The sequence below is a fragment of the Macaca fascicularis genome, chromosome 18 (assembly GCF_037993035.2).
Source record: "Macaca fascicularis isolate 582-1 chromosome 18, T2T-MFA8v1.1".
Taxonomy (NCBI): Eukaryota; Metazoa; Chordata; class Mammalia; order Primates; family Cercopithecidae; genus Macaca; species Macaca fascicularis.
In genome coordinates this window covers 24,075,183-24,098,822 of record NC_088392.1, presented here as the reverse complement: position 1 = coordinate 24,098,822, position 23,640 = coordinate 24,075,183, and the positions used below count along the sequence as shown (strand labels likewise).

Below are 23,640 nucleotides of genomic sequence, written 5' to 3'. Positions count from 1 at the left end.
TGTTTTTTAGAAATCAAAAACATTGGATTAAGTATTAGATAAATTATTTTTTCTTTTGCTAATAAGAGAAATTATGTTTCAGAGAAATGATAAGCACATATTAAATTCTTGCTTTAGATTGCTTTTGTCTGTGTTGAGCCCTTATATGGCAATATTCGTGATACTGACACTGGTGATTTTATGGCAGTGGTGGTAGGAGTTCTCAGTAAAGTTTATCTCCTCTTGACTTATGTTCCTTTTTTTGTCCTGCCAGAAAGTCTCGGAGCTTATTGTGTATTTTGGAATAACTAAAAGAATAATTTGAGCATTTCTAGCATAAAGAAAAAACAAATATTTAAGATGATGAATATCTCAGTTATACTCATTTGATCTTTACAAATTATATGATTGTATTAAATTATCAAATATACCCTGAAATTATGTACATCTATTATGCATCAACTAACTTTCTTTCTTTCTTTCTCTTTCTTTCTTTCTTTTCTTTCTTTCTTTCTTTCTTTTCTTTCTTTCTTTCTTTCTTTCTTTCTTTCTTTCTTTCTTTCTTTCTTTCTTTCTTTCTTTCTTTCTGTCTCTGTCTTTCTCTCTCTCTCTCCCTCTCTCTCCCTCTCTCTCCCTCTCTCTCCCTCTCTCTCCCTCTCTCCCTCTCTTTCTTTCTTTCTTTTCTTTTTTGAGGCAGGGTCTCACACTGTTTTCCAGGCTAGAGTGCAGTGGCACAATGTCAGCTCACTGCAACCTCCACCCCCTGGGTTCAAGCGATTCTCCCATCTCAGCCTCCTGAGTAGCTGGGGCTACAGGCGCTAACCACCGCACCTGGCTATTTTTTTAAATTTCTTTTGTATTTTTAGTTGATATGCGGTTTCACCATGTTGCCTAGGCTGGTCTCGAACTCCTGAACTCAAGCCATCTGCCTGCCTTGGCCTCCCAAAGTGCTGGGATTACAGGCATGAGCCACCACACCCAGCATAAAAAAATTTTTTTAAATCTCAGAAGTTTAAGTACAATAATAGCCATCTTGAGGATGTATGTTTACCCAACATCGATACATATATGTATTTTCTAGGTGTTTATATATGCTGTTATCTCTATCTTAATAAAAGACTAATTAAGAGATTAGAAAGCCATCTCTCCACAATTCCAGAGCAACCTAATGATTCAAATCACTGGGAGGGAGATAGGGAGAATTTTGAGGAAATGATTATGTTGTATCATGTAGCAGAAACAGATTGTTTTAAAATTAGTTTTGGAAAAATGACATGGCATCTTATAAACCTGAGTATCTGACTATATACCTATCTAGGCAAACATTAAACTTTTCCCTTACTGTTTATTTCAGGAGTAGTAGCGTTTCCAAATGCATAGTTGTAAAACATGAATGAGTTAGATGTTCAGTATCTCTAGGCATACGTGCTAAGTTAAACATTGGAATAATTGTGCAAAATATTCAAGAACTTAAAGCTGTTCCAGTTTGATATTTGCAAGAGAGGCAACTCAGAGCCAAATTCTAAGTGAAATTAATTAGATAATAGAAAATCCTATAAGGTAGTTACAGGAAAGAATATTAGTACATTTTAATATCTCTTATGCTCATTTAAAAAGGTATATAGTAAAAGAAATTACATATATAGAAAAAGGTCTGTGAAAAAAATTTGCCAAATAACAACTAGAATTAATTTGACAGACTGCTTATCTCCCTCATAAAATGAGGAAATGTAAAATAGTTTTAAAATCATCTGAAATAATTTTATGGCCACATAATACATTTCTCTACATGCAGCTTAGAAATAATGAAAACCGAAAACATGTAACAAGATCAGAAATGAAAATTGTGTGTAGCTATCTAATAGCAATTCAGGCTTTCTATTTCTTCAAGCTCTCTGAAGCTACTTAGAAATCTCTGGAAAAATTGGCATAAGCCACTTACCAATATGCATATTTCCTTGGCCTTGTTAGACGACTTTTTAAAAAAATTGTGGACTAATAATGAATGTATACTTAATAGCCTGAGGCTATGATTTAGTTTGTCTGTGACTTTTAAACTTTTAGCATAAATGCTTAGCTTGCTTTTGCTTATTTTTTTCTTCTTTAAGGATTTGCTTTCTTGATCATTTGTTAATGTGATTAGTGAATTAAAATTCTAAATTGTTTTTGACTTATTTTATTTTGCCTTTACATGTCTTTATTTCTTTCTCTTATTTTTTCTTTAAATTTTTTATATCTCTTCTTTAAATTTCTTTGCTTCTTAAAAAGTTGTTCAATATGTTAGTGTTTATCAAGTTCCAATAACTCATAGAATGGTTGAATAAAAAGATACAATCTAATGTATGGCTGCTACCTGTGGACTGGGTAATTAAAGTCTTTACTGTCAAACTTTGCTCTGGGCTTTACCGCCACAGTTTTTTCAAGATCCGCAGTTACCACAAAGGTGTAGACATTAATTTCCAAGATACTATGTTGCCCCTAACTATGCTCCTTTATTTCTACTTGACATCTCACTTACAGTAAAGAAAGCAGAAGAAAAAACATAAAATAAGGTGATCATTTTTCAAAGCTAGAGATCCTTTAGAGGTTCTAATTTATTCCAAACGAACATTTAAAAAATGGTCACTTTTAGTTACATGTCATTGTTTCATTATTGCGATATAATTTTAAAAACTAAATACTACAGATACCCTTATGAATGAACAGATGTACTTGTTAATGGCTCAGAAGTAGAGCTTTCATCTCAGTTTTATATCACTGAATTGATAATTACCCAGGTGAAAATATTTTTAAAGTGAATCCAGTAAATGATTTGTCATTTTATAAATAAAAATGACATTAGGTTTGTTTATTTCTTACTGTTCTGTAATACACAGATATAAAATCTTCATAGGAGGTATTCTATCAGTTCACCAACTGTTGTCTCATGTTTTCTTTTTGATCTTTTACAGAAACGTACCATGTCTACTTCACTATTTTTACAAGTAAATCTCATTGCCAGAGTTTCTTTTTCTAAGTAGTAACTATGAGAAAATATCTGAGAATGATTTGCTGTGTTTTCAGATTTGTATAATTTTACAAGCCACTAACCACTGTGTTTCTGAAATATTCCTTTTCTCATGGAAATGTGAATAATGGTCTCAGTGTTACAATTTGTAGTTTCTAAAATTTGCCTTGTGTATCAGATTCACTTTTGAAAGGTGAACTAAAGCAAAAGTGGGACATTTTTGGAGATAGTTTTTACCTATAAGACTTCTGATTACTTAGCCATCTTAGATACTTGGGATTACTAAAATCTCAATTTCCTTTCAAACTGAGAATGTTTGCCCTAATAGTAAAGGCAAAGAAAAAAATTAACTTGTTATTCATGAAGAGAATAAAGGGAAATCTAAGGTGATGCAGATGGTGGGAAAATAGGTATAGAACAGGATCTTTGTGAGAAATAAGAAATTGTTTCATGAATTACTCGAAAAACATGTGAATTGCCCTCAAAGCTTAAGATTTATGATTATCAAAATAATTGACACACCTTCAGAGAAGTGGTTATATTATTTCTTTGAAAATGAGAATCATTTTAGAGTGGTTATATATTTTGCGTTTATCTGATTTAATGGAAAATAGCTTTGTCTATTTTGTCAAATGTACACACACATAATGCATGTGTATACAAGAGGCATTATTTCAGAATGGCTTAATCAGCAGCTACAGAAAGAAATATGCATTTGCAGAACCTATTGTGTTCCAGCAGGGGGCTATCGTGCATACATACAAATTAATAGCATGTTTGTTTACTTCAGTTTTCAAGTGAGGGGGGAAGTAACACAGAAGCAACAGCAGCAAAAGCCTCTTACATTTGGGGAGCAAATTCCATATGTTCTGTCAGTAGATGTAAGGAAAACATTGGCAGATGTGTCACAAAGCAACTAAAATATGTGTTTAATACAGTGGGGGAAATTCTTATGCCGCTAACACAGGATTAGTTGTACACACACTAGCTTTGATCATAATGTGAAAATTTGAAAGTAAATGTTGAAGTGCCCTATGACAGCCATTTTTAATCAGTTCATTTTCTTGATAGGAGGCAAAGAAGAAGACACAGAAAACTTAAACTTTATCTTATTGACTTTAGGTGCACAGGTTGAAATTTATGTGTTAGCCATACAACCATGTACAGTTTTATTTTTTTGTATCACTAAAATTTATTTGACATATTTTGTAGAAATTGCAGAGCTCTAAGTTGTGCCAACAAATGAAAATAATATGTAATTTCATATAAGCACATTTGGTTTAGGAAAAGAACTTAATTACATACATTTAGAATGGCTTGGGTCCACAACATAGCATTCATCCTCCACATGAGCCTATGAAACCTGGATTCACCACCAGGACAGCGAGATCTTGAGTCCTTTCTCCCAACCTGGATTATCACCAATCTATGTCTTTGTGTGTTCCCATTTAATAAATTTAGCTTTGAAGTATTTGACTTCAAAGACTTGGGGTACATTGGATGACTTCTGTAGTATTTTAAATTCTTTTAAAGCCAAGTTGTTTTAAAAATGAGTGTTAAAAGATTTTTGTTTATTTTTAAGATTTTTTCCTATTGTTAGCAAGCTTTTTTGAAAGACTATTGTTATATATCTGAGAAAATTTGACATTTTTATGGCATTGTACTTTATCCCTCCTTTAGCAACCCTAAGAATAGCAAGTAGGTATGGAAAATGTTTGAGCCATACATATAGGAAACAATTTATTTACACTGTGAAAACTCCACTGAGGGCCAACATTTTTCTCATTATGATTCTAAAACATGTTTTAAAAAATCTCAAAAGTGTAGTTCTAGCTTGCTTAGGTATCATGTCTTGGTACCTTCACTAAGAATGCTATATACTTATGTGTGCATGCATAATTATGTACATGTAATGTATTTATGTATATGTAAATATAGAATTAACATTTGATTACCAGCATACAATGATAATTAAAAAGATAGATCTTAAAAATAAATTGTTAACATTCCATTAGGCAGCCAGGTTAATTAATTAATTAATTAATTTAGAGATGGGATCTTACTCTGTTGCCAAGTTTGGCCTTGAACTCCTGGGCTCAAGCAATCCTCCTACCTCAGCTTCCAAAGTGCTGGAATTACAAGTGTGAGCCACCATGCCCAACCTCAATTTGGATAGTAGTCAGGAGAAAGGTTAAGTTATTCTGATTAAAGTACATCTAAAGACAATTTGAATGTAACTCACTTTCGAAGATCTAGTTTGAAATATATTTTGATTGGATACCTTTCACTATCATGTATTGCTTTAAACTCAGTACAGTATGCAATTTTATATATGCTTTTTATAGTCAGGGTGTGCTGATAATGCCATATCACATTTAAAATATCCTTGGGACCGAGAAAAGAGAAATAAATTAAAATGAAAATTTTCGAAGAATATTTTACTGGTCTTAAAATAGAAAGAATTATTTTGTAGCTTTATTGACTAACAGTTGTAGGGCTTTGAATGGTGTGCTCAGACTATTTTTTCTAACTATATGCAGACATTGTGCATAGTAAATCGTGTCTTAATTCTGAAAGTTCGCTGGTACTCCAGAATGTCAGTATTAAATTAACAAAGTTCACTTTGCTAAGTTTGCTCTTGGTCTTTAATAATTAATCAAAATCTAATATTAGCAAATACACTTTATTGCAAATGAAACAAGGCTGTAAAGAACCATAATAGAAAGTATTTTCTAGCTTAATCCAAATTATTTTAGTCACTACATATTACCATTTAGTTTTCTGCTGTGAGATCTTGCAACTCACTGTTTTTCTAGTCATTTATGTAAAGTCCTACAAAGTCACGGTTATCTATTTTTAAAACTATGTCTTATTAAATGCAAATTGTATTTTTCAATTTGCCAGGCTGCAAATAGTAAAACCAAATTATCTTTCTATACATATGATTCTCAAACATATTATTAAATATTTAAAAGTAAAGAAACACTTTTATTGTGTATTTTTATTTATTATGAACAAATAGACATTTCTGAGCTTTCAAAGGTGTTTTAGGGTATATTGCAGTTTATACCAAATTTAGAAAATATTTATATCAATGTGAATGTCATTTGGACTCCATCTTGTGCCACAAATTTCTGGCATAAAATTGTTATGTTAACACAAATCTTAATATAATGTGTTGGGTTAAAAAAAAATCCTAATGATATGTTTATTTTATAGTTTATGTTTTCAACATAGTTATCTTGAAGGGAGTTCTGACTGAATTCAACTACATTATTTTGATTTTTACTAGAAATGTACTTATATGTATGTTAAGTCAGCTGGAACAAGTATTATGACACTCATTTCTAAATAAAGAATTGAATGTTTGAGAACAGTATTTTCGGGTCAAAGCACAGTTCTGAAAGTGTATTCTCAGAGTAGTAAATTGGTGGTATCTACTTATCTAAGGTTTTAATACCTAATGTAATAATAGAGCCCCATCAACGTATGGCTAATAGCACATATAAAGTATCTGCTAGTAGTCCATCTCTCATAAAACCGCCTTTAGCCTTAATTCAAATCCATTGATTCCTATTCCAGTTAAAACCCAAGAACTTAATATGTCTTTTAATCCTTTTATTGTTAGCTAGGATAAAATTAATTTTGCCCTAGCACTGCACAAAGCCAATTAACATGATCTTTAGAGTTATTTAGTAAAGTGCTTCAAACTGTTAAATTTATCTTGACCTCTTGGTCGCACTCTCTGACTGCTTTTTAAATGAAGTAATCAATACCTCATAGCCCTTTAAATAGCTTACACTTCTCAAATATTTTACCTGTATTCTAGTTAAGCTGTAAGTAAAGTGTTTACTCCTGTTTGTGTAAATCTAGAGTCAATTATGCTAAATCTGAAGACAATTATGTACTTTTGAAAAACACTGTGTGAAGTAAATGGTTGTTTTAATCAAAATTAAAGCCTCATATTTTGTTATAAGTAACCCAATAATGAGACTACATATCATTTTCACACAGAACATGTATTCTGTTTGCAACTTAAAATGTAGAACATTAATGTCCTTTACCATCGCATGTAGCTTCTGTTTTCCACACAGGGCTAGTTGAAGGTATTAATTTTCTTACTGTGATAGGGTGATCAACTGTCCTGTCAAGAAAATGGATCTCTATGTCACCCCTTAGCATGATTAAATGGAGGCATGTCTCTGTGAAAAAAATACCAAATTTTCATGAGACAAATGAAACTGTAGAAAGGTTTACTTTTACGGAATTATTTTATTTTTAATATCTCAAAATCTTCCATTTGGTTGTCATTTTATTTGTAGGAAAACATTGCAACTAATTACATATTTCTTCTATTAACAGAAAGTACAGGCAAGCCAATAATTTAAAGATATTTCCAAATTTGAAAAATTGTAGGAATGAGAAATTGCTGTATTATTTTTAGAACAGTAGCAGGGATGGGCATCTCTACCTTATAGAATCACTAATCAGTCAGTGTCTCCTTTAGGGACTCCTCTGCTTGTTCTTTTTTGCCTCTTTCCTTGTTAATGAAGGGCTATCATCTTTTTAGATCTGAATACTGACAAAAATTACATACTGTAGAATTTCAGCATCAGTAGTGTTAATTGCCAGTTGGATGGTGTTCTTATGAGCCTATGGACATGCCAACCTTTAAACTACACCAAGTGATGTATTTGACAGCTAATTAAGATTTCATATTTTGGACACTTAGCAGAGGGCACCTGTTACGATTCTTTCTATTAGCTTAGGGATAAAATTTACAAATGACTGTTTCAAAGTACACTGTTAAAACTTCCCTAAAGTCTTAATTCCTTCCCCTGGAGTGGGAGTTAAGACAAAATTGAGGCAATTAAACAAAAGGAACATAAAGAAGGTGGGGGACCAGGGATGGAGGCGGAGCTCACCAAATGCCCCTGTTGTTTCATTTCCTACTGGAAGCAGCCCATGTGTGCTTCTGTGCCCCCTCCCGCTTCAAGCAGTGGCCGTTGCAGAGGCTGAACGGCTGGGGTCAATGCCTTGCCTATTGATCAGTATCCCTGCAGTCCCTTGCTCCAGCAGCTGCTTCATTGGCTTCTTTCAGGGCCTGCTTCGGTACATTAGAATAGAAATCCATAACCAGAGCTGTGCTCATCCAAGCAGGGGAAGAAACTAAATTAAATGGTATAAAACAATCTTGGATCAGGAGTTTGTGCCAATTCATCTTGATCTAAGATGTCACACCAGGCTCTCTGTCTGAGCACCTGGGCTAGAGGCAGCCATAGTGAAAATAGATGGAGCTGCGATCATTCATTTGTCAGCTAAGGAGCAAGGCAGCGGTTAGCAATTCCCTTCTGCAGAGGTCAGCTGACAGAACAATCAGTGCAACTGCAGAATAGAGCTTTCCTTTGAACTATTGTTATGGAGCATGCTCTTGCTGAGACATGGGGGAGGGGAGCTGGGTTTGCTTCCTGTTTCAAGAATGCTATGTAAAGAGTAAAATATGTAGTACATGAATCTAGATGCAGTGCCACAGAGCTTTTCCTCCTTGTGCCTGTTCTTATACATAAACAAAATTGGTTTTAAATGCATATCCTGAGATACAGATTATCAAAATGTTAAATATCACTTTTTCTAGAATTAAGGTCCTTCTAAACACAGAAGGCAATGATTATTGATTTTTTTTCTTCTTAGTATGGTGATGCATTTAGGTGGTTTCTTCCCTTTAGTTACCATAGCTATCACAGATTGGTGTCATACTTTGAATCTGTAATAGCATACACCTGCTAATACTTTTTTACTGGCATTTCCTCTCTGTCTTTAAAAAGCTAGAAAATTTCCATGAAGAGAGAGAAATGCATACTTTGGTATCAGACTAGAAGATATTTTAAATATTAATTTAAAATATTTTTTATAAGAAATATAATTCACAAAATATGATTTATCATGACAAAATAATTTGTAACATTGGAGGAGCATCATTATTAATCAACCTGCATGTGATCAGAAATATCCTATACAAAATCCAACAAATTAAGAAAATGGGTCATAACTAAACTTTTACATGAGCAATCAGAATAGTTTTAAAGATAAATCTATTATCTGTGGGCTCCTTTTTGATTTTTTCTTTTTATACACTACCTAAAAGTGAATGGCAAACATCCAGAAATAACTTAAAGAAAAAATAAAGTATGATGTGCAGGAGCTAAGAAACCATAACAGCAACAACAAGAAATCTTTTTTATACTCATAATTGCACCAAATATTTCAGGAATCCAAGTAAATAATACTCCGGTGTTACCATCTTAGTTTTCTAGATAACCAACCCACCTTTTTCCCTTATATACTTTAATGCCACTTTCTCACTTTCAATTATTAGATTCTTTATAATATCCTATAATTTCCATTTCTTAGACTCAACTAGGTCTTCTTGCCAACATCCAGATTTTTTTGTGCCTTTCAGCACAGCTAAACAATGGAATTTAAAGTGTATACTATAAAGTCATGTCCTCCAGAAGTTTTTTAAAGTCAGCTTCTGGAAAGGCTGTATCTACTTTTGTTGCCAGGGTTGTTTTGTTCTGTTTTGTTTTAATCAGTATTTTTTAAAAGAACTTAGGCTATGTCATCTCAAAATTTTCTGCCATATTTCCATCTTCTCAGACCTCACCGTGTATTGTAAAGCTCTCCACTTTCTGTGTCTTCTGTTTAACATCACAAAACCAAATCCACTGTAATCTCTCATCTTGATTTCTGCAGTACCCCCAAGTGATCACCCCGCTTCTAATATTCTTTAAACTCTGCTTACAGTCGATTTTTGAAACCCGAAATCTAATTAAGCTGTTCTGTAGTTTAAAACCCATCTTGCATACCTTCCCACTGTTTATGGGATACAAATTGGAATGTGCATATGACTTACAGAATCATATATGATCTGACCCTTGCCTGCCTCTCCTGCCTCATTTTCTGCAGTTCTCCTCTCGGGTTATAGAGTTCCAGCCAACTTACCTGTCCTTGAAATAGAAATCCACAGACTCCTTCATGCTTTAAGTTCTTAAACATAACATTTTTTCGATCCAGAAAGTTCTCATTGGTTCTGTAACCTACACATTTCCAATGCCTGTTTAGTAGCCCTTAAGTTCAATGAGGGCAGGGCTTTACTTTTCTTAACCGTATTAATTTTTATGTAGCCTAATGCCAGGCATACACAAGACCTGCAATTCTTACATGTTGAATAACTGAGTTCAATAATGGATGGAATGAACTGCCACCACCATTGGTTCTTATTGTTCTTCACCTGATCATTGTGAGTCTTCTTTTGGTTTTCCTCGACACCAGTCTTGTTTGACCTCACAATTCATCCACCATACTGCCACCACCATGATCCAACAGTGAAGGAATGTAACATCACCACCTTATACAAAACTATTCAATGGCTTTCTGTTAGCTATAGGTTAGAAGTCTTCAGCTTGCCCTACATTTGCTCTCGTGGTTTGGCACCTCTTTAGTTTGCCTTACCTCCAGTAATACAGAAGGACAAAGTAAAATAAATAGATAAAATGAAACAAAATACCAAAAACTATTCAGAGGGCCTTGCTGCTAATTTCCGGGTTGGCATACTGAGCTTTGAGTGACCTTTGTTATACTCATTTAATCAACATATAGTGCAAAGAACTGAAAGTGGCCAGAAAAATTGGGTGGATTAATATTAGAAAGAGCAGAAAGCTGACCTCCAATCAAGATGGCTCCAGGAGTTCACTTTTTTAATCCTTCTGTGCCAAATACATGCTATGATGGATAAAATATACAAAGAGAAAACCAAAGAGACATAACTAGGCTCAAAAAAGGTATCTCTGTGGACCAGTAATGAAATAGAAATGTCATGATCTGGACCGAAACCATTAGCTGCTTTCCAGAAGCAGGCTTTTGGCTCCTATGAGCTAAAGAGGACTTAAAATACATCATGAATAAAGTTTGAAGCCAGGAGCTTGGCTATGGCTTCCTCAGTTCCTGAAAGGACATCGAAAAGATCTGAGTGCATTGCTACTCAGAAAGGAATTGATAAAGAAGAAAAGGGAAATGCATGTATTAAATATGTGACTGGCAATGTTAACCATAATGTAAAATAGTGAAAATAAGTGAGTGCTATTCAACATAGAAACTAGAAGCAAAACAGAGAGAAGAAAGAGATAATCTAAAGACAGTAGAAGGAGAAATAATAAAAATAAGAGCAGAAATTAATAAGATAGAAAGCAATAATACAAAAGATCAAAACCAAAGTACTTTTTAAAACTAATTTGAGGCTGGGCACAGTGGTTCATGCCTGTAATCCCTGCACTTTGGGAGGCAAAGGCAGGAAGATCACTTGAGGCCAGGAGTACGAGACCACCTTGGGAAACATAGTGAAACCCAGTCTATACAAAAATAAAAATAAAAACCAAAACAAAAATAATCTGATAAAACATGTATTTCCAGCAAAACTTTAAAAAAAGCATGAAAAATAATATTAGAGAAGGTATAAATGCACAATGTTTAAAGGACCCATAGCTGCTGCTGTACTTGAGTTTTTTTAATCATATAGAGAACACTGTAAATAATTTCATACCAATAAATTTGAAAATGTAGATGAAATAGATAATTCTTTTAAAATTACAATCTGCCAGAAATGACTCAAGAAGAAGAAAGTCAAACTAAATAAGGAGCTATTAAACAATATGAATTCATAATAAATATTCCTTCCTTCATCCTGCTACTTTTGCCACCATATCCTACCCTCTGACTCCAGACAGGGAGTGTCTCGAGATGCAGACTCTTAATAGTTTCAGAGGAGAATTTTCATGAAACTTCAAGAATCCTTCAGCTGGTTTCAAGGAATGATGGAAGGGGAACCTCAGGGACTGAGAGAGTGAACGTTACTTAACTGGTTTTTTGAGGCTTGTATTATGTTGATACTAAGTGTAGAATATGAAAAGAAAATTATAGACCAATCTCACTTATGGGCATGGATATTAAAAAAGCCTATTAGCAAATTTAGTTCAGGATCTGTCTGTTGGTGTGTTTATCTGTTGGTGTTATCAATCTGTCACTGCTTATCCATCCATACGTTTGTTTATCCAGGGTTTACCCCAGATATGGAAGCATAGTTCAAGGCCAGAAAATATATTAATTTATTTTAGGTAACATTGATATAATTATATAATAGATATAAAATTTGATAAAGTCAGAATTGTGGTGGCCTTTAGGGCAGGAGGGCAAGGCAGTGAGGTGAAGACACAGTCCGTGGTAGGCTTTGATAATACCCAGGTTAGTTAGTTACTTTATAAAAATTGGAAACCTTTGGAAAAACATCAGTATTTTATAAAGTTCATTAGTTGTATACATGTTCGTCATGATTTCTTTATATATTTTCTACTAATTCTGTGGATGCTTATAATATTGCATAATAAATATCAAGCAAAAAATAATGGTAGACTATCTTTAGAATGGAGTAGAACTAAAAAAGGGCAGAACTGTATAAGTCTTAAAAAATGTAGCAAGAGTGAGGTTAAGAAAGGAAATTTTAAGAAGTAATATTATGTATTAGATAATTCCTATTATTCCCTTTTTATTGATATTCTAATAAATATATAAAATTGTTTTAATTATTTTTGGGTATCCTTCTAATCTTTCTTCTGAATATAAAACTATGCTGAGCTTTGCTGCAGTAACAAGTATTTCTTCAAATATCTGATTGCTGTTTTGCATTCTGGGCCATATTGGATGAAATAATCATCCTTCTTCTCCACGTATGGCCCATCCCTCTTATTGCCTGGAAAACTTACCCATTGAGTCTTAAATCCAGTGTACTCTCTTTTTTTCATGCACTTGTGAGATTCTTAGAAAACTGAACTGTTTATTTTCATGCTTGTAATTTTCTGATCCAAAGTAGATGCCCAATAAATATTTGTGAAATTAATGGGCACATTAATAAATTACTAAATGAGCAATCTTTCTAAAAAAACAAATGTATTGAAATAAGACTTATGTTCTGTAAAATTCATCCTTTTAAAATGTTGAATTCAGTAATTCTTAGCATATTTGGGGTTGTGCAGATATTACCTCAATCTAATTTTAGAACACTTTCGTTACTCCCTAAAACTAGTACTAATTAGTCATTGTTAACCATTTTACCCCCACTCCAGCCAACCACTAATCTGCTTTCTGTCTCTATGGATTTGCCTATTCTGAACATTTCATATAAATGGAATCATACAATATATGGTCTTTTGTGACAACTTCTTCCCCTTAGCATAATGTTTTCAGCATCATTCATGAGGCATGTATCAGTACTTCATTTGTTTTTTATTGCTGAGTAATCTAATTTTGTATGGATATACTTTGGTTGGTACAAAAGTAATTGTTTTTGCCACTGAAAGTAATGGCAAATACTGCGATTACTTTGGCACCAACCTAATACATTTTCTTTATTCTTCAGTTGATGGGCATGTGAGTTGTTTCCAAGGCTATTTTGAATAATGCTGCTGTGAGCATCCATGTGCAAGTCTTTGTGTGTACATGTGTGTCATTTCTGTTTGGGAGATACGTTGGAGTGGAATTGCTGGGCCACATGGTACCTCTGTGTCTAACCTCTTGAGGAACTGCCAAACTGTTTCCAAAGTAGTTATGCCATTTTTATAATGCTCAACAACAAAGCATGAGGCTTTCCATTTCTGTGCATCCTCAACAGCACTGTAATGGTCTTTTTTATTGCAGCCATTCTAGTGAATGTGAAGTAGTATCTCATTGTGGTTTTGCTTTGCATTTTCCTAATGATTAATGATGTTTAGCATCTTTTCATGTGCATATATTGATCATTCATCCAACTTTGGAAAAATATCTATTCAGATTTTTCTTCTTATTGAGCCATAAGAGTTTTTGTATATTCTGGAAATAATTTTTATTAGATAGATGATTTGACAGTAGTTTCTCGAATCTGTGGGTTGTCTTTATCCTTTCTCAATTCTGTCTTTTCAAGCACAAAAGTTTTTAGTATTGATGAAATCCTATGTAAAAATTTTAAAAAATTACTCATGCTTTTGGTCTCATATCTAAGAAATCATTATATAACCCAAAATTACAAACATATACATCTATGTTGCCTTCTTACAGTTTTTTTGTTTTAGCTTTTATATGTAGGACTATGATCAATTTTCAGGGTTTTTTTTTTTGTTTGTTTGGAAGGTTAGAGATAGGGGTCTGTCTAAATTCATTCTTTTGCATGCGAGTAACCATTTTTGTCCTAGTGCCATTTGCTGAAAATACTATTCGTTCCTGAATGTGCAGTCGCGAATGTTTTTCTAATCGTATATCTTTTTTTTTTTTTTTTTGGTATTGATTTGTTTTAAATTGAGATTCTATGTTTTGGTTTTCAGGTTGCTTATCAAGTGTCCCACAAATGAAAAAAATTTCTACATCTTATGAGGAAAGACGGAAGCAAGCTACTGCTATTGTTTTACTTGGCGTAATAGGAGCTGAATTTGGTGCTGAAATTGAACCTCCTAAACTATTGACCAGACCTCGAAGCTCTAGCCAAATTCCTGAGGGATTCGGATTGACTAGTGGTGGATCCAACTACTCGCTGGCCAGACATACTTGTAAGTTTTAAAATTTCTAATGCTGATCTGTTGCTTCTTAGTACATATTATTTGTCAGCAAAAATCTCATAATGTTGAATATATCCTGAGTTTTAGCTCATTTAGATTGCTTGCATGAAGTTAGAAAGCAGTACAATCTGGCACATTTCCCATTAGTTACAGTAACCTGAACTCCTTTTTAAAAGTTAAAACATCGTCTTTTAAATGCTTTTCTTAAAATAAGACATTTCTGACCTTTGTATTTTTGCACTGTTAGTCAAGATTTTAGCCAGAATTTATGAAAGCTAGATTCAAGTTAAAGCTTTTAAAATAATTTCTGGAAAACGATGCAATTTGTTCTGAATGTGGTTTGAAAAGTCAGAGGTGGGGTGGAACACCAATCTTTTCTTTTGAAAAGAAAATATATTCATTCTCCTTTCAATAAATAAATGCTCAAACATATTTGTTAAATTAATGTGCATATTAATAAATTTGCATATTTAATAATACATATAAATAATACATGTGTTTATGAAAGAGAGCATACATGATGAATTATGAATTACCCCTGTAATTTAAAAAAATTCCAGTAACAGTTTTTAAATGACTATAGACTATAACAATCAAAATTCAAAGGGCTGTGTCATTCTACTGTCTTTGGTTCTGTGCTTGGTATGTTAATAATAGGTAAGGGTGCTTTAAAATAAGCTCTTTTGGTTCTTCAGTGTCAGAACTCCTTTCAGTAAGGTCAAAGTGTCATGTGGCACCATATGGCAAAATTATTTCCAATAAATTGTGGTCTCTTAAGGAACAAAAATGGTCCAACTGAATACATCACAAAGTATTCTTGTAGAACAAAATGACATAGACCCCTTTGCTTTTTTGGCCTTTAAGCAAGAGAAAAAGATGCATGTTACTTTGTTATTTATGACAGCAGTGAACTTCACTGGACCATTGTCACATACTCTTGCTGTAAAACTGAGGGCCATGTTAGTGACTTTTATTATGAAAGCCCTTCAGTAGACTTAGCTGCCCCTCCTATAACTGTTTTCTGAAAGACCTCATTCAACAAATACTTAGTGATAATCTCTTTATCTCAATTTAAGAATCAGAGTAATAACATTTAAATTTAAACAATACCACCAACAACCACAATAATGCAACTATTTTGAGCACTATTTTTTTTAGCTCTTTACATTCATTAACTCACTTCATCCTCATGATACCCTGTAAATTGGATCCCTCTTATCTCCATTTTATGCATAAAGCTGGTGGGGCGTAGAGAGATTTAGTTAACCTGGCAAGGATGATACCTTTGGCAAAGGAGTTTTTGTTTCCAGCTAGTCTGTTGTTCCAGAGCTCATGCTTTTGACCATTATTCAAACTGCTGCTGTCCAGTGGCTCCCAGTTGGAAAGGGCTTAATGACTAATATGTGCTATAACTTTGCAATTTATTTATTTATTTTATTTTATTTTTTCAGACAGAGTCTGTCTCTGTCACCCAGACTGGAGTGCAGTGGCGTGGTCTTGGTTCACTGCAACCTCCTGCCTTAGCCTCCTGAGTAGCCAGGATTACGGGTGTAGGCCACCATGACTGGGTAATTTTTGTATTTTTCGTAGAGACGGGGTTTCCCCATGTTGGCCAGGCTGGCCTCAAACTCCTGGCCAGAAATGATCCACCCACCTCAGCCTCCCAAAGTGCTGGGATTACAGGCATGAGCCACCACTCCTGGCTATAACTTTACAATTTAGAAAACACTTTCTTTCCTGTCTTTCATTTGACCTTCAAAATAAACTTAAGATTTCTTCAAAGTGACTCAGCCAAAAAGTAGTAAAACCTAAACCTGAACTCAAGTGTCTTGCGACCTGAGAACCATTTCCCTTCTCCACCTGGGCACATTACTCTCCCTCTACGGCCAACAACTACATGCTTACTGGCCCCTACCTCCCCACTCAGGCTTATTTATCTTTTCTCAAGTTCTTCAAGATCCCTGCTATCCAATCCTAAAACCCTGCTCAAATCTCACCATTTCTACAAAGGGCTCTTGAATTAGTTTAGCTTATCTGTCACTTCAGACAGCCCAGGACTTAACACATGTAGAGTAGGTCCTTATTTAGAAGCTTGGCATTAGACTTTAGAGGTTAATGAAACTTTGACATGATTTGGTATGGTGGCTTTCAAACTTTGTTGCTCAATATCTCCCTGAGAGTGTCGAGAAATAGCTAATCCTTTGCACATTTTATGTTGACAGCAACAACTTTTTAATTGCAAAATGTATTTTCACAGTATCTTGAGGAGATTGTGAATATTGATGTTTAAGAATAAAACTTATGGCTCTTTCTAATATATTCAGTAGGATATTTAACTATTTCATATCCATCATCATCAATTTTTAATAAATACCTGAACAAACTTCTCATTAAAAATCAGAAATCTTAAATCCTTGATTATTTTCTTTGAAGTGGAAATTTCTACCCTCACCATTTTAGGGAAGGAGTTCATTAGCAAATTTAGCACCCAGAAATCAATTCCTTTAAACTACCTAGGTCTTAAAACTAACTGTGCTTCTAAAACTATCTATTCCTTGAAACTTTTAAGATACTCCTATTTGAAGAGGGTTACCTATTTTGAAGACCACTGATTAAGTCTAATACGTTTTGTGTAATTTCTCAACACCATCCTTTTGTAGTTGATATTTTCCTGCAAGGAAAGTGAAAATAAATGCTGTTTCCTTTAGAATTTTTCCATTGCTTAGTACAAATATCTGTATATAAATGTAGGAACATGGTAAATTAATGAATTACTGATTGGTTGCGTTCAGGCTCCGGGCTGGATGCTGGGTAGGTTAGTTTATATCTCATTATCCTAGTTATGTAAAAGAGTACTGTTGTCATCACTTTTCTAACCACAGTTTATCTTTATGCAAAATACTTTTATTTGTGAATTAGCTTCTATATGATTTTTCTTTTAACTGTAATAATTTTATTTTTTAAATTTGTATCTGTTTACAGATTTTTTAAAAGTTCATTTAATCTCTCAGGTGTTTTTTTTTTTTTTTAATTTTCAATAGGTTTTGGAGGAATAAGTGTTGTTTGGTTACATGAATAAGTTCTTTACTGGTGATTTCTGAGATTTTGGTGCACCCATCACCCTAGCAGTGTACACTGTACCCAGTGTGTAATCTTTTATCCCTCACCCCCTCCCACCCTTTCCCCTGAATCCTGAAAGTCCATTGTATCATTCTTATGCCTTTGCAGCATCATAGCTTGGCTCCCACATATGAATGAGAACATATGGTGTTCGGTTTTCCATTCCTCAGTTACTTCACTTAGAATAATGGTCTCCAATTCCATCCAGGTTTCTATAAATGCCAACATTTCATTCCTTTTTATGGCTGAGTAGTATTCCATGGACCACAGTTTCTTTATCCAATCATTGATTGATGGGCATTTTGGCTGATTCCATATTTTTGCAATTGCGAATTGTTCTGCTATAAACATGGGTGTGCAAGTATCTTATTCATATAATGACTTATTTTCCTCTGGGTAGATACCCAGTATTGGGATTGCTAGAGTAAGTGGTAGTTCTACTCTTAGTTTTTTTAAGGAATCTCCACACTGTTTTCCATAGTGGTTGTACTAGTTTACATTCCTACCAGTGGTGTAAAAGTGTTCCCTTTTCGTAACATACACAACAACATCTATTATTTTTTTATTTTTTGATCATGGCCATTCTTACAGGAGCAAGGTGGTATCTTATTGTGGTTTTGATTTGCATTTCCCTGATAATTAGCATTTTTTCATATGTTTGTTGGCCATTTGTATATCTCCTTTTGAAAATTGTCTATTCATGTCCTTAGCTGACTTTTTGATGGAATTGTTTGTTCTTACTGATTTGAGTTTCTTGTAGATTCTGGATATTAGTCCTTTGTCAGATGTACAGATTGTGAAGATTTTCTCCCACTCTGTGGGTTGTCTGTCTACTCTGCTGGTTGTTTCTTTTGCTGGGTAGAAGTTTGTTCGTTTAATTAAATTCCATCTATTTATCTTTGTTTTTATTGCATTTGCTTTTGGGTTTTTGGTCATGAAGTCTTTGCCTAAGCCAATGTCTAGAAGGGCCTGAGAACCACACTCCCATCCCCCACTGCAGCCGCAGCAAGCCCCGCCCAAAGAGAGTCTGAGCTCAGACATGCCTAATCCTGCCCCAACCTGATGATCTTTCTCTACCTGCCCTGATAGCAAAGATAAAGGACATAATCATTTGGAAGCTCTAGGGCCCTACCCACCACCTGATCCTCCCTATACTACCACAGCTGATGCTCTCTTGAAAACACCACCTCCTGGCTAAAAGCCAAACAACACAAAACTGGTGCAATAAAACTACAACTAAGGACCCTCACAGAGTCTGTTTCACTCCCTGGCCGCCTCCACTGGAGAGGGTGCTGGTATCCAAGGCCGAGAAACCGAAGACGGTTCACATCACAGGTCTCTGTGCAGACACGCCTCAGTCCCAGCCCAGAACCTGGTAGCTCCTCTGGGTGTCTGAACCCAGAAGAGAAATAACCACTACAGTTTGGCTCTCAGGAAGCCACATCCACAGGGGAAGGGGGAGAGCACTACATCAAGGGAGCACCCGATGGGACAAAAGAATCTGAACAGCAGCCTTGAGCCCCAGATCTTCTCTCTGACATAACCTACCCAAATAAGAAGGAACCAGAGAAACAATTCTGATAGTATGACAAAACAAGGTTCTTTAATACCTCCAAAAGATCGTACTAGCTCACCAGCAATGGATCCAAACCAAGAAGAAATTTCTGAATTGGCAGAAAAAGAATTCAGAAGATCAATTATTAAGTTAATCAAGGAGGCACCAGAGAAAGGTGAAGTTCAATTTAATGAAATTTAAAAAAATTATATAAGATATGAAGGGAAAAATCTTCAGTGAAATAGATAGCATAAATAAACAATCACAACTTCTGGAATGAAGGACATGCTTAGAGAAATGTGAAATACACTGGAAAGTCTCAGCAATAGAATTGAACAAACAGAAGAAAGAACTTCAGAACTCGAACACAAGGTTTTTGAATTAACCCCATCCAACAAAGACAAAGAAAATAATTTAAAAAGAGTTTTTAAAAATGAACAAAACCTCCAAGAAGTTTAGCATTATGTTAAATGACCTAAGACCTAAATTACCTCTTCTGTTTAAACCTAAGAATAATTGGTGGTCCTGAGGAAGAAGGGGAATCTAAAGGTTTGGAAAACATATTTGAGGGAATAATTGAGGAAAACATTCCCACCCTTGCTAGAGATCTAGACATCCAAATACAAGAAGCTCAAAGAACACCTGGGAAATTTATCACAAAAAGATCATGACCTAGGCACATAGTCATCCGGTTATCTAAAGTCAAGATGGAGGAAGGAATCTTAAGAGCTGTGAGGCAAAAGCACCAGGTAACCTATAAAGGAATATCTATCAGATTAACAGCAGATTTCTCAGCACAAGCCCTACAAACTAGAAGAGATTGAGGCCCTATCTTTAGCTTCCTTAGCCAATTAGCGGCCAAGAATTTTGTATCCAACAAAACTAAGCTTCATAAATGAAGGAAAGAGAAAGTCTTTTTCAGACTAACAAATGCTGAGAGAATTTGCTACTACTAACCCAGCACTACAAGAACTGCTAAAAGGAGGTCTAAATCTTGAAACACACCAAAATAGAACCTCCTGAAAACATAAATCTCACAGGGCCTACAAAACAAAAATAAATTTAAAAAAAAAAAAAAACAAGGTATTCAGGCAGCAAAAAGCACAATGAATAGAATAATACCTCATATCTCAATACTAACATTGAGTGTAAATGGCCTAAATGCTCCACTTAAAAGATACAGAATGGCAGAATGGATAAGAATTCACCAACCAAGTTTCCGCTGTCTTCAAGACACTCACGGAACATGTAAGGACTCATATAAACTTAAGCTAAAGGGGTGGAAAAAGATATTCCATGCAAATGGACATCAAAAATAAGCAGAAGTAGCTATTCTTTTATCAGACAAATTTTAAAGCAACAGCAGAAAGACAAAGAGGGACATTATATAATGATAAAAGGACTTGCCCAACAGGAAAATATCACAATTTTAAATATATATGCACCTCACACTGGAGCTCCCAAATTTATAGAACAATTACTACTAGAACTAAGAAATGAGATAGCAATACAATAATAGTGGGGGACTGGGGGACTTCAATACTCCACTAACTGTGATAATTTTATTTGAAAATTGTTACTACTATCACTAGAAAAAGAGGAAAGAATTAGGGGGAAAGAGGGATTTGAAAAGCCGTGACAGAGTAGAAACAGATTTTTCAAAGAAGTCTTGGGAACTGAAGGGCCTTAATACTGCTCATTTGGATTGTTAAAAGACAGGAAGTGGAACTATCTATATGTAAGGGGGTTCTGGAGTGTATTTCTGGCCTGAGCTCAACCTGGGCTGAACTGCACTATGGGGAGGGACTTTTGCATGGTTTCTCCTCAACTTTCCCAATGAAGATAAATAAAATTTATGCAAACCTTTTAAATATTTCAGTGTTTTTGAACCTGGCCTGTTCTTTGAGCATTTTGGATAAAGGACTAGATATGAGAAGGGAAGACTGCAATGCTTCTTAGTAAATTCTATTTATGAGAGATTTTGGGGAGTTTCTAGCAGGCAAGGAATAGTGTATCAGAATGAATGATATAGTACCTCGTAGAACCAATTTAAAATGTGTAGAATGTCCTTGATATTTTTTTTCTTTTCTTGTTCTTAGCCTATTTTATTTGAACTGTTATAAAAATATTTTAGAAGTAATCATGGATTTGCTTTTAACTTTATCCCATTAACCTATTTTTTTTTTTTTTTTTCTCAGAGGTCTTAAGCTCCTTGATGGTAACTTTGCCTACCACAGGGATTTTCAAGATCTTTCTTATTTGAATTGGGATGTCTTAATTAAATTTAAATTTGTCAGTTTAAATCTTGCTCTCCTGTTTGAAAAGAATTAGATGTCTAAATGATCCTGTGTCTTACATGTACTCTTTTTTGATCAGTCATGTGTAATATTAACCTATTATAATGTTAACCTGCTGGAATCTGTTATATGTATTGCCATATTTGTTTATGTGGCATTTAGAATGCATTGCTACCATTAAATATTTACTCTTTATGGCATCCTATTGAATGAGATAATAATTGTTATCCTCATTTTGAGATAAGACCATTAAGATATAATATTTAATGAACTTTAATTGCTAATGTAGTTACAGGCATAGATAGTGAGTTCTTACCCTCCTCCTGAAGCATTCTGTGCAAACTCATAGTGTAGTGAAACCCCAGTTATCCACATTGATGGGAGGAAAGAATGACACTGATGCGTATTTCAAAAGCCATACTTAGTTTTGTAACGTATCTTATAGTTTTTTGAACATAGATGAATCTTTTGTGGGAGTTACACTTTACATATATTGAAATCACATATTGAAGACAAAGCTGAAGGACTCTGAAGATTAATGAGAAGCCTAGATTAGGCTAGCGTTACATCGTACCCTTGGGTAAGCTATGTATCCCTCTGGGTTGCAGCATTCTCTTGCATAAAATAAAAGGCCGGAGCTATGCTGACTTCAAAACTTCTTTTGGTCCAAATAGTCTTCTGCTCCTGAAGTGAAATACAAAGCATTCCAGGAAATTCATCTCCTTCATCACCTTCCCATTTTCCTCTCCACGCAGGGATGGCTGCTGTCTTGTTTTATATTAGCACACTTCAGTTTTTTTCCTGCATTTTTATTCCAACCCACAAATAAGGCATTATTAGAACGTTTTAAGGTATTATTTATGGCATTACCTTATAGGTCTTTTGGTTCATTCTTTCATTGGGTCTCTTCTGCTCACTTTATAATAGTGGAATTATGCTAGCACATCTGTAGTAAATTCCATTTTGCTCTCTCATTAGCTTTTTGACTTTGGGCAAGTGTCAAAAGTCATTTCCCAAGGCAGCTGACTCCGAGGCAGATTTGTGTGCAGGGGTATTCTTAGGATCAATATCTATCTTTAGGGGAGTGAAACAGGATTAGGCAGAGGGGGGACGTTGAATTGTGTTTTAGTTACATAGAAGGCCTCAGTTGATTTTGGGGAACTCTGGAGCTGGGATGACCTTCAGACTTGTCCTGAATTAGTCATTGGATTGGGAAAGGGTTGGGAGGCCTAGTAAGGGGGTGTAACTTTGGATAAGGCAGCTTTCTTTATCCTAAGGCAAAGCCCACAGAGGAATTCCACTGAGACTTGTCAGCCACAGACACCCCCAAGAACTTAGAGGAGTGGGGACTTCAGTCATGATGGGGAGGAGATGGGCAACCTCGCCAGCTTCCTCTGCAGCATGCTACTAACTTACGTGTGTCCCAGTGCCCTTTCTATGTTAACAAATGGAGAGAGGAAGAAACCATCATTTATTTAACACTTTTTAATTCCAACTCCATACATATCTCTTGTTACCCTGAAAGACATTTTTGTCCAACACTTAGCACAATATGAGGCACGTTAATAATAGCTGATCATTGACCATTTACTCTTTGCCAGACATTTTGCTGTATACTTGACATGTATTATTATTATTATTATTTTTTTTTTTTTTTTTTTTTTTGAGACGGAGTCTCGCGCTGTCACCCAGGCTGGAGTGCAGTGGCCGGATCTCAGCTCACTGCAAGCTCCGCCTCCCGGGTTCACGCCATTCTCCTGCCTCAGCCTCCCGAGTAGCTGGGACTACAGGCGTCCGCCACCTCGGCCGGCTAGTTTTTTGTATTTTTTAGTAGAGACGGGGTTTCACCGTGTTAACCAGGATGGTCTCGATCTCCTGACCTCGTGATCCGCCCGTCTCGGCCTCCCAAAGTGCTGGGATTACAGGCTTGAGCCACCGCGCCCGGCCGACGTGTATTATTTTATTTATTCTTTTAGTCCTATCAAATAAGTACCATTGCCATCCTCATTTATCAGATGAAGAAACTGAAGCTTTGCTTCGTACCGC

General features: G+C 35.0%; 1 protein-coding gene across 6 annotated transcripts in view; it reads left to right on the top strand.

Annotated features, from left to right (window-relative positions):
* WDR7 (WD repeat domain 7) overlaps positions 1 to 23,640 on the top strand; it is a 389,629-nt gene that overhangs the window by 224,004 nt on the left and 141,985 nt on the right. For all 6 annotated transcript variants that reach the window (XM_005586607.5, XM_005586606.5, XM_065533758.2 and 3 more), the window contains one exon: positions 14,392 to 14,613. In XM_005586607.5, coding sequence (XP_005586664.3) covers positions 14,392 to 14,613 — 222 coding nt within the window. The remainder of the gene's footprint in view (positions 1 to 14,391; positions 14,614 to 23,640) is intronic.